At 37.7% G+C, this 14,936-nt stretch overlaps 1 protein-coding gene across 1 annotated transcript in view; it reads right to left on the reverse strand.

The window, feature by feature from the left end:
- TMEM30A (transmembrane protein 30A) overlaps window positions 1-14,936 on the reverse strand; it is a 38,780-nt gene that overhangs the window by 5,672 nt on the left and 18,172 nt on the right. The window contains 5 exon segments of the mRNA XM_065911320.1: window positions 129-335; window positions 969-1,112; window positions 2,160-2,247; window positions 8,959-9,066; window positions 11,163-11,270. Of these exon segments, the coding sequence (XP_065767392.1) occupies window positions 129-335; window positions 969-1,112; window positions 2,160-2,247; window positions 8,959-9,066; window positions 11,163-11,270 (655 nt within the window).

Below are 14,936 nucleotides of genomic sequence, written 5' to 3' on the forward strand. Positions count from 1 at the left end.
CACATACTCTCATAAAAATGCAGCGAGCAAAACTAAAGTACAAGGCAGCAGGCCACATAACTGAGACAAGGTTGGACTATGCTCCTTTCAAATTCTTTGAATCTGTGCACACGGCCACAAAAGGATACTGTATGTGATATTCAAATAGTATCGTCCAGCTGGTAATGTTGGATGTAAATCATTTCTCCGCTCTATAAGACGATATAACTTACGAAAAGTAGGTAATGCTGCAGTACGCATCCAAACAATAAAATCCTCATTTATGAATCCATTATTATCTTCGTCAGAATCCAACATGTAAACCGGTTTAACCCAGTTTACTGGCTTTGTTGTGCCTTAAAAAGGAGATGGGAGTGGAATATGGGAGACAAAATATTCAATTTTATTAAGAGTTTCACTGAAAAGTCACACTCTAATAAAACAAAGATATACAATATGAATATTTTCCCTATGTGCAAAAATAGAAATATAGTCATATTCTGAGTCTTAAAATCTAAAGAGAAATCAATTCCTCACAGAAAACCTTAACAAATAATTACAAAGATTTGATTGATATCTCAATTAAGAGATTACTAAAAGTAGGCAACTGAGTATGAACCAAAAGGCTTAATGCAAAGATATAATGGTAAGAAACATTACATTATGAAATAAAGGAGGCAAAGAAACAAAAATTTGGACTTATAATTATAAAATTTAAATAAACACTTGTTTAAAATAAACTTTGTCACAACTTTAAAAGATTATAGCTAAAACATGTAGAAAAGTACCAGAGAAATTCAAGATGAACAGTATGTGTTTCCTGTAGAATTTTAACACATTAGAACATGCTACATATTTTACCTAACTTGACATGAAGAAAAGTTGTTTTTAAAAAACCAAAACTTTTTAAAGATCCTAGAGACTGAAAATTTTAGGTATTTCATTAAAACACCTAGATTATGTTTTAAGGGATAGCAGTAATACTCTACCTTTGAATCGTTCTGCTAATGGGTCTGTTCCCGGGGGATTTCTGAATTTTACATTTTTATCTGTCCACCAAGCAATACCTTTCTTTTTCAAAGGAACAGGCATAAGATCAGATGCATTGCCAACCTGAAACAATTCTAGTGTATCTGGACACAAGAAAAGAGAGATATTACTAAACATCTACTGAAAATTCATAGTAACAACTTGACTCCATGAGAAACAAGGATTTGGTATTTGCTTCCCAAAGCAGTTTTAACAAAGCAGGCACATGATGTGCGTCTGCTCTTGGTTATTTACATGTGAATTAACTATGGTAACTTCATGATCCTAGATGAACTTGCCTTCCCTCAATACAGTTCCAAGTCATTTTCCTACATGGCTAGCTGATATGTGATAAGGTCAAATGTTTTAATCTTAACACAAATAAAACAAGTTACAAGGTAAATTTGCCTCTCCTTCTATTATTCTTTTAAAAAAGAATAAAAGTATTCTTTAAAAAAAAAATACATTGCTAAATACTTTCTGGCTTACCAAATTCTCTATCTGCACTGTTCAACATGGTAATCACTGGCTATATTGCTACAGAGCCCTTGAAATTATGGCTCATCCAAATGAATATGTTTTGTAAGGATATAATATACATCAAAGGTTTTATATAAAAAATTAGTACATAAAATATCTCACTAATAACTTTATATACTGAACATCACTTACATGCTGAAATGATAATATTTGGGGCATACTGAGTTTAATAAAATATTATTAAAGTTAATGTAACTTGGTTTTTATTGTTTTTAATGTGACTATCAGAAAACTTAAAATTATATACATGTCTCACATTTATGGTTCATATTATATTCGTTATCAGACAGTGCTGTAGCCCCTTTTTAATGGTATAAATATTCAAAGTTGGTTTATTATATATGAAACCAGAAGTTAGCAGAATGTCTCTGCTTCTTTCTTCTCAGAGACAGAAATTCATTCTTAAAATACAAGAATTCACAAAAGAAAGTCATAAAGCATTCCAATATCCCACTGCATAACTAATACTATATATTGATCTTAAAGCTGTTGAATTTTACAATTTCATGTTCCTGTTCAATTGCTAAGTCCATTCTTGTTTCTGTAAGCTTATACAAATATTCCTAACTATAGTATAATATATATAATCTTTGTTTATCTCTATATCATACCATTAAACATGCTGTTGGCTATAGCCCCACAAGGAGCAATTGATTTGTCTTCATTTCTTCGATAAGGCTCACACTCCTTACTGGGATTCTGATATTCAAAAGGAAACAAGAGAGAAATTATTACCCAGGCCTCTGAGAGATCTATCAGTTAGCCCTAATTACTGATTAAAAATGCAATGCCTACATATTTCTTATTTGCAATGCATACAGAGTGTCTACACTATAGACAGATTATAAACAAACCACATTCAACTGTGCAAAAAATATATTCCTTAACATTATTGCTTTATAACCTTTCTTTGCATGTATTTTGTCACACAGATACATGTCAAAATGAAATTTTAAAACATCTTCATACCAACACAGAAATCATAACTACAGTTTTCGACCCAAGAAAAATTGAGAAGCCATCTATTGTCAATCCAGCTATAACGTAATGAAGGGAGTCTTAAACTGGAAGTAAGACTGGAGCTTCTAGTTCCAACTAATGTACTGCGTAACTTCAGGCAAGCCCCTTGACTTATCTGGGCCTGACTTACAAAATGAACATGTTCAGCTAGATAATTTCAAGTTCTGTAATTTGGAGTTAAATCCCCAAATTAAATCCTGTGGAAGGAAGGAAGAGAAAGCAGGGAAGAGGACTGGCTGATTGGGGAGAAGGAAGGAAAAGAATTCCCAGAATATACCAGACTTCTCTAAACTGTGCATCCAGGTTAAAGAAAACAAACATGTTGGCAAGGCAAACAGCAATTCACCTGTCCTCCAGATTCAGTTTGGATTCAGTCCCTACTGAAGATCTCAAGGAAACATGTAAATTGTAGAGTTAATCTAGAGATTCTACCAAGTCTAACATGAGGTATATGTCTGAATTATTCTGCAACTCCAAGGCCACAATAGGCCATGTCTCAAAACACATAAACAAACCAAGATACTCCCAATTTGAAATTAACTAGAATCTAGTGTCCTAGGGCTATTCCATTATCACCAATTTTTTCATGTATCTACATTCTCATTGGAAAAAGAACTACAGGAGTGAAAAAGACAGGAGAAGGTTAAAGAAATGTGGCAGGGAATTTCATAAAGTCTCTTTAAAATTTGACTTCTCAGCTGTTCGGTCCCTGTGCCATCTGCATTCATAAAGTTATTATTCTAAGGCCATGAAGATAGACAACATATAATTAGCCTACTATTTGATTGTTTTGATGAAAACTGTGATTTCAAGAAAAAAAAGTAAAATAAACTCTCAGTGTGACACATATATATTGTAACCATGAAACTCTTGGGGGGCGAGGGAGGGAGTGGAATAGCAACTTCATTTGGAAAACCAGCAGAGAGAGGAGATGGTGGACTTGAGTCCTGAAGAACCTTCTTCTAGCTACTAAATTACTGAAGAAGTTTTAAAGGAAAATATTCACTACCTAGTCATCAGGTACTGAACTAAGCAATGTTACATACTTTGTAGTAACTGGCTTAGAAAAACCATTTGATGAGTACCAAACATGTACCACATACCATCAAAGGTGCTAGAAAGGGCAAAATGAAAGAAAGAAAAAAAAGTCTCTGCTTTTCAGCAGCTCACAATGTAACAAGGGAAACAAACCCAAACACAACCAACTATAATACGAAATGAGAGCCATGATAAAAGTGTCTATATTTATTCCATATATATTTATTAAATGCCACTCATGTGTTAGGCACTGTAGAGGTACTTGGTACATGGTGATTAAAGAAAGTCGTGCTTCCTGCTCTCATGGGCTTGCAGTATGGTTGGGAAGACAGAAGATAAGTAAATAAATGATATGAGGAAGTCTTTCTCATGAAAGTTAAGACCTGAAGAAAGTAGGAGACAGCCACGTGAAGAGCACATAGAAGAGCCTGAAGCAGAGAGAATAGTACACGCCATTTAGAAAGAACCTGGTATTTCTGAGAAAGTAAAGGGGGAATGTAGTTAAGAGCATGGGAAATAGGAGAGTCGTGCATAGCTCAGATCATCCTGAGTAAACAAACCACTGAAAGATTTTAGGCAGAGAAATGGTATTTATGTTTTTTTTAAAGATCACTCTAGCAGTTACATAGAAAACAGCCTGGAAAGGAAGAGAGAGAGTGGATGATGTGGGGAGACTGTGTTAAGTAAAGTATGAAATGAAGTATGAACACAGCATGAATGAAGTACACATGGAGAGAAGTTATTCTGCATCCAGAGACACTAAACAGCAGGCCTGAGATGAGAGGAAGGACCTCCAAGGAAAGAGTAAAAACCACAATCTGGACAAATGAAATGTAAATGCCCAAATGGGCAGATAACGTGTGTCACCAGGCATAGTTAGGTAACGGTATATATGGCCCAGGGTAGCCAGGCCAAAGGTACATTAAGAATAGAATATAAAACCAAAGAGGCTGGAGTGGCAGGCTGACATCACATTGTGAAGGGCCTTACATACAATGTTAAGTAACTTGGACTTCAATCTGTTTATTCTGAACATCTTTAAAATTTTTGAAAGCCATCTGGTCTTAAGTCATATATTTTGGTCTAGTCCAGTGATCAATAAATGACAGTCTGCAAACCAAATTCAGCCCAGGACCTGTTTTTGAAAAAGTTTTATTGGAACACAGCTACACCCATTCACTTCAGTACTATCTATGGCTGCCTTCATTCTAAAACGGCAGAGCTGAGTAGCTGCAATGGACTACATGACCTGCAAAGCTGAAAATGTTTACTACTGGCCCTGTATAGAAAAAATCCTAGTTTAGCTGAAAAACTTTGCTTGAAGCTTGGAAGAAAAGAATCTCAGCTTCTTTTGCCCTCCGTGAAGAGTGTATCTACATAAAAGAACTGGAAATCAATCACCACTTCTGGGTCTTCCAACACACACCCAATCTATGATCCCAGTCAACAAATTCTGAGTACCTGGTGTGTCTCACAGAATATCACCTTCTCTGGACTTGTGGATCTCACAACATAACCCCCCACACGGACTGGTCCCAATATGATTCTAAATTGCATTCTAAGAGAGTCACTGTTTTTAAGTGGTCCTTAAATTACTGTGGGACTCCCAAGGCTTGCTGCACTGGCACCAATAATATAAAATACTTGGGCACCAACCCCAGGTGGGATGCATGAGTCAAGTGCTTGGACCTGGTGAACTGGGAAGACCCAGAGGAATCGGGTGGAGAGGGAGGTGGGAGGGGGGATAGGGATGGGGAATACGTGTAACTCTATGGCTGATTCATATCAATGTATGACAAAACCCACTGGAAAAAAAAAAAAATACTTGGGCACCAACCACTACAATGGATGCTGAACAACAGTTAGGAACCTAAGATCACCTAGTCCATAGGGTGCCAAACCCAGCTGAGCATCAGAAGGGGAGCTTGTTAAAAACAGACATTTTAGAGCTCCAACCCTATAGATGTAGACATGAAAGACTTAGGAGTAATTCTGGACTCTCTATTTTCAAAAAGCTCCTCAGACAGTTTTTCAGTAACCCACTCTTTGGATTTTAGAACTTAGGTGTCCCACAGGGTAAAAAACAGCATACATGTTTGATTTTAAAACATAATCTTAGAAATTAAAAGTAGTTTATTTACATATTCCTACCCAGTATAATAATAATGAATAAACCCAAACACAACAAATTACATTCCCAGAATGCTACATTCATCAAATCCCATTACAAACTGTCTGTCGCTTTTGTTGTCTAGTCACTTACTCATGTCCAACTCTTTACAACCCCATGGATTGTAGCCCACCAGGCTCTTTTAAGTCCAAAATGCAGTTCTTGGGTGCAATCACAAAAACGACAGAATGATCTCTGTTCGTTTCCAAGACAAACCATTCAATATCACAGTAATCCAAGTCTATGCCCCAAACAGTAATGCTGAAGAAGCTGAAGTTGAACAGTTCTAGGAAGACTTACAAGACCTTCTAGAACTAACATCCAAAAAAGATGTCCTTTTCATTGCAGGGGACTGGAATGCAAAAGTAGGAAGTCAAGGCAAATTTGGCCTTGGAGTACAACATGAAGCAGGGCAAAGGCTAATAGAGTTCTGTCGTGAGAACGCACTGGTCATAGCAAATACCCTCTTCCAACAACACAAGAGGAGACTCTAAACATGGACATCATCAGGTGGTCAGTACTGATATCAGACTAATTATATTCTTTGCAGCCAAAGAGGAGCAGCTCTATACAGTCAGCAAAAACAAGACCAGGAGCTGACTGTTGCTCAGATCATGAATTCCTTATTGCAAAATTCAGGCTTAAATTGAAGAAAGAATGGAAAACCACTAGACCATTCAGGTATGACCTAAATCAAATCCCTTACAACTATACAGTGGAAGTGATAAATAGATTCAAGGGATTAGATCTGATAGACAAAATGCCTGAAGAACTATGGAAGGAGGTTCGTGACATTGTACAGGAGGCAGTGATCAAGACCATCCCCAAGAAAAAGAAATGCAAAAAGGCAAAACAGTTGTCTGAGAAAGCCTTACAAATAGCTGAGAAAAGAAGAGAAGCTAAAGGCAAAGGAGAAAAGGAAAGATATACCCATCTGAATGCAGAGTTCCAAAGAACAACAAGGAGAGATAAGAAAGCCTTCTTCAGTGATCAATGCAAAGAAATAGAGGAAAACAAAAGAATGGGAAAGACTAGAGATCTCTTCAAGAAACTTAGAGATACCAAGGGAATATTTCATGCAAAGGTGGGTACAATAAAGGACAGAAATGGTATGGACCTAACAGCAGTAGAAGATATTAAGAGATGGCAAGAATATACAGAAGAACTATACAAAAAAGATCTTCATGAATGAGATAATCACGATGGTGTGATCACTCACCTAGAGCCAGACATCCTGGAATGTGAAGTCAAGTGGGCCTTAGGAAGCATCACTACAAACTAAGCTAGTGGAGGTGATGGAATTTCAGTTGAGCTATTTCAAATCCTAAAAGATGATGTTGTGAAACTGTTGCACTCAATATGCCAGCAAATCTGGAAAACTCAGCAGTGGCCACAGGACTGGAAAAGGTCAGTTTTCATTTCAATCCCAAAGAAAGGCAATCCCAAAGAATGCTCAAACTACCACACAATTGCTCTCATCTCACATGCTAGCAAAGTAATGCTCAAAACTCTCCAAGCTAAGGCTTCAACAGTACATAAACTGTGAACTTCCAGATGTTTAAGCTGGATTCAGAAAAGGCAGAGGAACCAGAGATCAAACTGCCAACATCCGCTGGATCACTGAAAAGGCAAGAGAGTTCCAGAAAAATAGCTACTTCTGCTTTATTGACTAAGTCAAAGCCTCTGACAGTGTGGATCACAACAAACTGCCAAAAAATTCTTAAATAGATGGGAATACCAAACCACCTTACCTGCCTCCTGAGAAATATGTATGCAGGTCAAGAAGCAACAGTTAGAACTGGACATGCAACAACAGACTGGTTCCAAATAGGAAACAGGGTACTTCAAGGCTGTATATTGTCACCCTGCTTATTTAACTTATATGCAGAGTACGTCATAAGAAACGCTGGGCTGGAAGAAGCACAAGCTGGAATCAAGATTTCCAGGAGAAATATCAATAACCTCAGACACGCAGATGATACCACTCTAAGGCAGAAAGTGAAGAGGAACTAAAGAGCCTCTTGATGAAAGTGAAAGAGGAGAGTGAAAAAGTTGGCTTAAAGCTCAACATTCAGAAAACTAAGATCATGGCATCCGGTCCCATCACTTCATGGCAAATAGATGGCGAAATAGTGGAAACAGTGGTTGACTTTATTTTGGGAGCTCCAAAATCACTGCAGATGGTGACTGCAGCCATGAAATTAAAAGATGCTTACTCCTTGGAATAAAACCTATGACCAACCTAGACAGCATGTTAAAAAGCAGAGGCATTACTTTGCCAACAAAGGTCCGTCTAGTCAAAGCTATGGTTTTTCCAGTAGTCATGTATGGATGTGAGAGTTGGACAATAAAGAAAGCTGAGTGCAGAAAAATTGATGCTTTTGAACTGTGGTGTTGGAGAAGACCCTTGAGAGTCCCCTGAACTTCAAGGAGATCCAACCAGTCTATCCTAAAGGAAATCAGTCCTGAGAGTTCATTGAAAGGGCTGATGCTGAAGCTGAAACTCCAATACTTTGGCCACCTGATGGGAAGAACTGACTCACTGGAAAAGACGCTGATGCTGGGAAAGATTGAAAGCAGGAGGAGAAGAGGATGACAGAGAATGAGGAGGTTGGATGGCATCACCGACTTGCTGGACAGGAATCTGAGCAAGCTCCGGGAGTTGATGATGGACAGAGAAGCCTGGTGTGCTACAGTCCACTGGGTAGCAAAGAGTTAGACACGACTGAACAACTGAACTAAACTGAAGGCTTTTCTACCCATGGGATTTCCCAGGCAAGAATACTGGAGTGGGTTTTCATTTCCTTCTCAAGGGGATCTTCCCAGCCCAGGGGGTGGAACCAGAGTCTCCTGCATTTGCAGGCAGATTCTTTACAGCTGAGGCCAGGGAATTAACAAAGCAAAAATCCCAATGATACTATAAGAAACAAGCAGGAAGTAACGCGTCCTCTGGCTGCAAGAAATCATTAATCTATGCAAATTCCAGAGAAAAAAATTTTAACTAAAACCCTCACCGAACAAACTAAAAATGACAAGCAATATTTTAATTTCATTTAACATTTTAATATCTATCATTTCTTACTGAAATGAGAATTGACAGATCTCACTGAAATGAGATAACACAATTATCACATGTTCTTAGTTATTAAAACACCAGTTTTATGTTCTATCACTTTACTTACAAGCAAAGCACTAGGATCTCCATTTAGTTGACCATCATCTCGAGATTTCACATAGCGACGATGGTTTTGATAGAAATTAGACAGTCCATAATACATAAACACATTGCCCTAGAGAAACGAAAAAGATGTTCATATGAAACTATTAAGTATAAAGTTTCATTCATACATAAAAACTATGTAATTTGGACTAGTTCAAAACATTGATAACTTAAAACAGGTACTGGGGTGAATTCTGCCAGAACTGGAAATAAAGTTAAAGAAGGCATGCTCCAAAAAATCCAAGAATAAACTTTGAAATACCCTGAAAGACCTCAAAGATACCTATTTACATTAAAGCAAACAAATAAAAAAGTTCTCATGGAATCTATTAGCCTAATTTGATCTGCTTTCAATTTTAAATTGTAAAATTGTCTTCCAATTAAAATCCATAAATAACTTTTAAAAAATTTTTCTGTAATTCAGATTGGCCTTTATCCAACTAGCACCAACTTTTCAAAGATATAATGGTCAAGCTTTCATTTATTGCTCAAAACAAATGTTGAACTTGAATTGGGACATGGTAAATTCTTCAACAGGATACTACGTAATGTTAATAATGAACAAATTTATAATTAGTAAAGTATCTAAGATAATAGAAGTCATTTTATAATAATCAAGCAAAATAATGTGTGCAGTGGAGCCAACTTGGAAAAATCCTAGGAAAGAAGAGTAACCTACATACACTATAATTATTTAGAAGGTGCCATGAAGTCATGTTAAATGACTAAGACTTTTGGGGGTGGCAAAAACATTAGCTATTTTCTCCTTTCTCATTTCTACCTCTACAATCTGTAATCTATCTTTGATTAAAAGGAATTCAGAAAAGAAAAAAGATGTCAATAACATTTTGCTTTATCTGATCTGCTGTTTTCATATATATAATCATTTATTCAAGGCTTGCTTTTTAAATGTCAAGTATGCAAACTCAGTCTATATAGAGAAAACATTTATATAGAAATCTTTTATTTATTTATTCATTTATTTCATTGGCTGATTTCTGTTCTCTGAAAAGTTTTTAGTCCAATTCAAATTTGGTTTGTCAAAGAATACAGAACCCAGAAAAAAATGAATCTGAGGACAATCACCTTTGCAGAAGAAAAGTTCTGAAACCCTAAGTGTTTCTGAATGGGAGAGGAAACTAATAGAGCTTCCAAATCATTATAAGTCTCTTTCATGTTTTTAATTCTGCCTGTTTTGACAAAAGCAGAACTTAATGTATCTTTACAATTTGTCCATCACATTAAAAAAATCAAACTTTTCTGATGTTTTACATTTATGCTATTTCTGCTAAAACAAAATAATTAAATTCCTGTCTTCTAATTTATTTTTATAATTTTTGAAAAGGGAGCTTTATTGTCCATTATCTCAGTGCAAGAGCATCCATAACCACTAGATGGCCACCATCTACCAGGGACCTCAAAAGTCACCAGTACCTTTAAGAAAATCTGAAGCATAGCTGCAAAAGTCCAAAAAACTGGCCTGTATTAAAGTAGTTTTGCTCCCTGAAGAATAAAACAATACTTTTTAAAAGTTCAGTTTTCAGGTAAAGGAGAGCACAAATTCGTCTAGCCATGACTACTCTGAATCTGTGGGGCCTTCACCATCTGGCTCAGTTTCCAAGAATGACAGCTGAGTGTGAATGCAAAAGGCAGGCAGACCACGCACGTGCACACACACACACACTGCATGCCTTGTGCAGGGTTTTCTAACTGCTTGTCAGTAAGGTTTCACTATGTGTTTGCACATGTTAAAGCATCATATCTGATTAAAAGATGATGCAATTAAATGTGTGAATTAGTATTTATTTTCTAAAGTAAAAACTGTTGGTATTAAAAGTAGTCAAAACAGCCTGAGCAATAATTTTTTAAATACAAACATATGTAGATAGAATCTTGATACAAAAATGATTTGTACAGTTATAAAATTTTCCAGAAACAGAATAGGTTTCAAATTTTGCTTATAAAGCACTAACTAGAATAAACTATTAATGCATTTAATTATCAGAGAGCATAATTTGCTAACTAAACAAAATAATGTTCCTCAAAAGTATACCGACTCTAAATAAATTAAAGCGACATCTCAACAAGAAAATAACTAGTAAAAAAAAATTAATATCAATATTTTTTAAAGCATGGGTTTTCTAAGACATTACTTAGAATACAAACCTCAAATGACTGTTCCAGTGTGAAGTTAATGGTACAAATACAAGGTGTCACATTCGGAGACAAACATTTATAGCAGGGACTAGAAGGATCTGTTCCGGTATAATCAATCTGCAAGAGAAAAATATAACTGAGCATACTTCCTTGGAGAAAGTGAATACACTCTGAAATAATCTGCTATCAGATGGAAAAATGAATCTGAGAGAGCAACCACAGCCCAGAAAAAAATCTTTTGATAAGGTCATCTGTTAGTGTTGTTAGCCTGTAAAAACTGGAAAGGGTCCTATGTTATCCTATTGGTTCATTTCTCCTTTTTCACAAAGAAATACATTTATGCATAAAATCATAAATATAAAATTCAAATTGCATGATGTATTAACTTTTAAATAGCTATGAAGTCTAAACAACTTTTCTGTCATCTCAGCTTTCCATGGCATACTTTAAAATTAAATAAAGCAAACAAAAAACTATCAGGTTTCTCAAGGGCTACCATTTTTAAAACCTGGTGTTGGATAATTAAAAATCTGTTTTATCTCTGTCCTGGGTTCCTGGTTAGTTCAGTTCACTTGCTCAGTTCTGTCCAACTCTTTGCAACCCCATGAACTGCAGCACGCCAGGCCTCCCTGTCCATCACCAACTCTCGGAGTTTGCTCAAACTCATGTCCATCGAGTCAGTGATGCCATCCAGCCATCTCATCCTCTGTCATCCCCTTCTCCTCCTGCCCCCAATTCCTCCCAGCATCAGGGTATTTTCCAATGAGTCAACTCTTCGCATGAGGTGGCCAAAGTATTAGAGTTTCAGCTTCAGCAACAGTCCTTCCAGTGAACACCCAGGATTGATCTCCTTTAGGATGAATTGGTTGGATGTCCTTGCAGTCCAAGGGACTCTCAAGAGTCTTTTCCAACACCACAGTTCAAAAGCATCAATTCTAAAGCGCTCAGTTATCTTCACAGTCCAACTCTCACATCCATACATGACCACTGGAAAAACCATAGCTTTGACTAGACGGACCTTTGTTGGCAAAGTAATGCCTCTGCTTTTTAATATGCTATCTAGGTTGGTCATAACGTTCCTTCCAAGGAGTAAGCATCTTTTAATTTCATGGCTGCAATCACAATCTGCAGTGATTTTGAAGCCCCAAAAAATAAAGTCTGACACTGTTTCCACTGTTTCCCCATCTATTTCCCATGAAGTGTTGGGACCAGATGCCATGATCTTAGTTTTCTGAATGCTGAGCTTTAAGCCAACTTTTTCACTCTCCTCTTTCACTTTCATCAAGAGGCTTTTTAGTTCCTCTTTACTTTCTGCCATAAGGATGGTGTCATCTGCATATCTGAGGTTACTGATATTTCTCCCGGCAATCTTGATTCCAGCTTGTGCTTCTTCCAGCCCAGTGCTTCTCATGATGTAATCTGCATATAAGCTAAATAAGCAGGGTGACAATATACAGCCTTGACGTACTCCTTGTCCTATTTGGAACCAGTCTGTTGTTCCATGTCCAGTTCTAACTGTTGCTTCCTGACCTGCATATAGGTTTTAGGAACCTCTAAATCCTTTAAAACTTCCCTGTTGATAAAGAGTCTGTTTTTGATAAGCCCCTTAATCCACAGGAGTTTGTGCTAAGGCAATGGGACAGGTAGGGGGCCAGTCACCAGAAAGACCAGATGTGACTAGGGACTTTGGCCCAGTCCAAACTCTGGAAAGAGGGAGAAGGCTGGAGGCTCAGTGTTAGTGTTAGTTGCTCAGTCGTGTACAACTCTTTGCAATCCTGTGGACTGAAGCCCACGAGACTCCTCTGTCCATGGAATTATCCAGGCAAAAATATTGGAGTGGGTTGCCATCCCCTTCTCCAGAGGATCTTCCTGACCCAGGGATCGAACTCGGGTTTCCTGCACTGCAGGCAGATTCTTTACCAACTGAGCCACCAGTGTTTAATCAATCATGCCTTCATCGTGGAATCCCAATGAAGGCACAGGCCACCAAAGCACAGGTGAGCTTTGGGTTGGTTAGCCTATCGACAAGCCCTGATTCTCAGGGAGAAGGAGTGCATGAAGCTCTACATTCAGGACCTCACCAAATGTCTCTTTGTTGAGCTGATCCTGATTTATATGATTTAAATAAAAGTATCATTATAAGTCTAGCACTTCCCTGAGTTCTGAGTCATTCCAGCAGCTTAGGAAACCTGAGAGAAGTTACAGTAACCTCCCACATTTATAAGCAGTAGGTGAGAAGTGCAGGTGGCCTGCAGACGTCTGAACTTGCAGCTGGCATGTGAAGTCAGGGCAGTCTGGAGCGGGCCTTAAGCCCCCGGATTTGTAGCTAGTGGCCATAAGTATGGGTTGCCTGGGAGCCTGACTTGCAGCTGGTGTCTGAGCGGTACTCAGATGTATTACTGGAGACCAAGCCCTTACACCTGTGGACTTGGACATAAACTCAGGTGGTTGGTGTCACAACTGAATTGCAATACACCAGCAGATGTCAGAAGACCTGACCTAACAGCCTAAATGAGAAAATTTTTTCCATTATATAAATTTTTAAAAATAGATTTTATTTTCCAGAGTGCTTTGAAGTTCACAGCAAAACAGTGCAAACTACAGAGTTCCCATATACTCCCTGAACCTACACAGACACAATCTCCCTGATTATCAATATCCCTCACCAGAGAAATGTACTTGTTACAAATGATGACCCTGTAATGTTACATCATTATCACCCAAAGGTAATGGTTCACCTTCAGAGTCACTCCTGGTGTTGCACATTCCATGGGTTTTGACAAGTGTGTAATGACATACATACACCATCACAGTATCATACTGAATAGTTTCACGCCTTAAAAACTCTGCACTCCACTTATTCATTCTTCCCTCACCCCCAACCCCTGACAACCATGGATCTTGTCACTGTCTCCATAGTTTTGCCTTTTCCAGAATGGCACATAATTTGAAATCATATAGCATGTAGCCTTTTTGGATTTATCTCGATCACTTAGTAATATGCATTTAAGGTTTCTCTGTCTTTCCATGGTTTACTAGCACATTTCTTTTTAGCATTAGAGATTATTCCATTTTCTTTGTGTACCACAAGGACATCTTGGTTGTTTCCAAGTTTTGGCAATTACAGTAAAACTGCTATTAACACCCATGTGCGGGTTTTCGTGTAGATGTAAATTTTCAGCCTATTTACATAAATAAGAGTAAAAAAGATGGATTGCAGTCTAAGAGTGTGTTTAGTTTTGTAAGAGACTGCCAAACTGTCTTCCAAAGTGGCTGTACCATTTGCACTCCCACCAGCAATAAATGATTTCCTTTTGCTCCACATCCTCACAAGCATGTGATGCTGTTGTTTGGGTTTTCACCATTTTAACAGGTGTGCCATGGTATCTCATTGTTGTTTTAATTTGTAGTTCCCTAATGATAATGTCAAGCATCTTTCACATGCTTACTTGCCATCTGTAAATTATGGACTAAATGTTTGGATCCCCCAAAATTCATATGGTGAAGCTCTAGACCCCAATATAATTTGGAGGTGGAAACACTGGATTTGGTTTACATGAGGTCATGAAGGTAGGGCCTCCACGGTGGAAGAAGAATCCTTCTGAGATGGAGAAAAATAGAGCAGAGTGCTTGCCTCTGGGCACATGCATGCACACTCTCTCTCAATCTCTCTCTCTCTCTCCCCCTCTGCTGTGGGAGGACAAAGTGACAAGGCAGGCATCTACAAGTCAGGAAGAGGGTCTTTCTTCACTCTCTTTCAGGGTGAAGAATCTGAAGGAACAG

Source organism: Muntiacus reevesi, chromosome 19 (genome assembly GCF_963930625.1).
Source record: "Muntiacus reevesi chromosome 19, mMunRee1.1, whole genome shotgun sequence".
In the NCBI taxonomy this organism is placed as follows: Eukaryota; Metazoa; Chordata; class Mammalia; order Artiodactyla; family Cervidae; genus Muntiacus; species Muntiacus reevesi.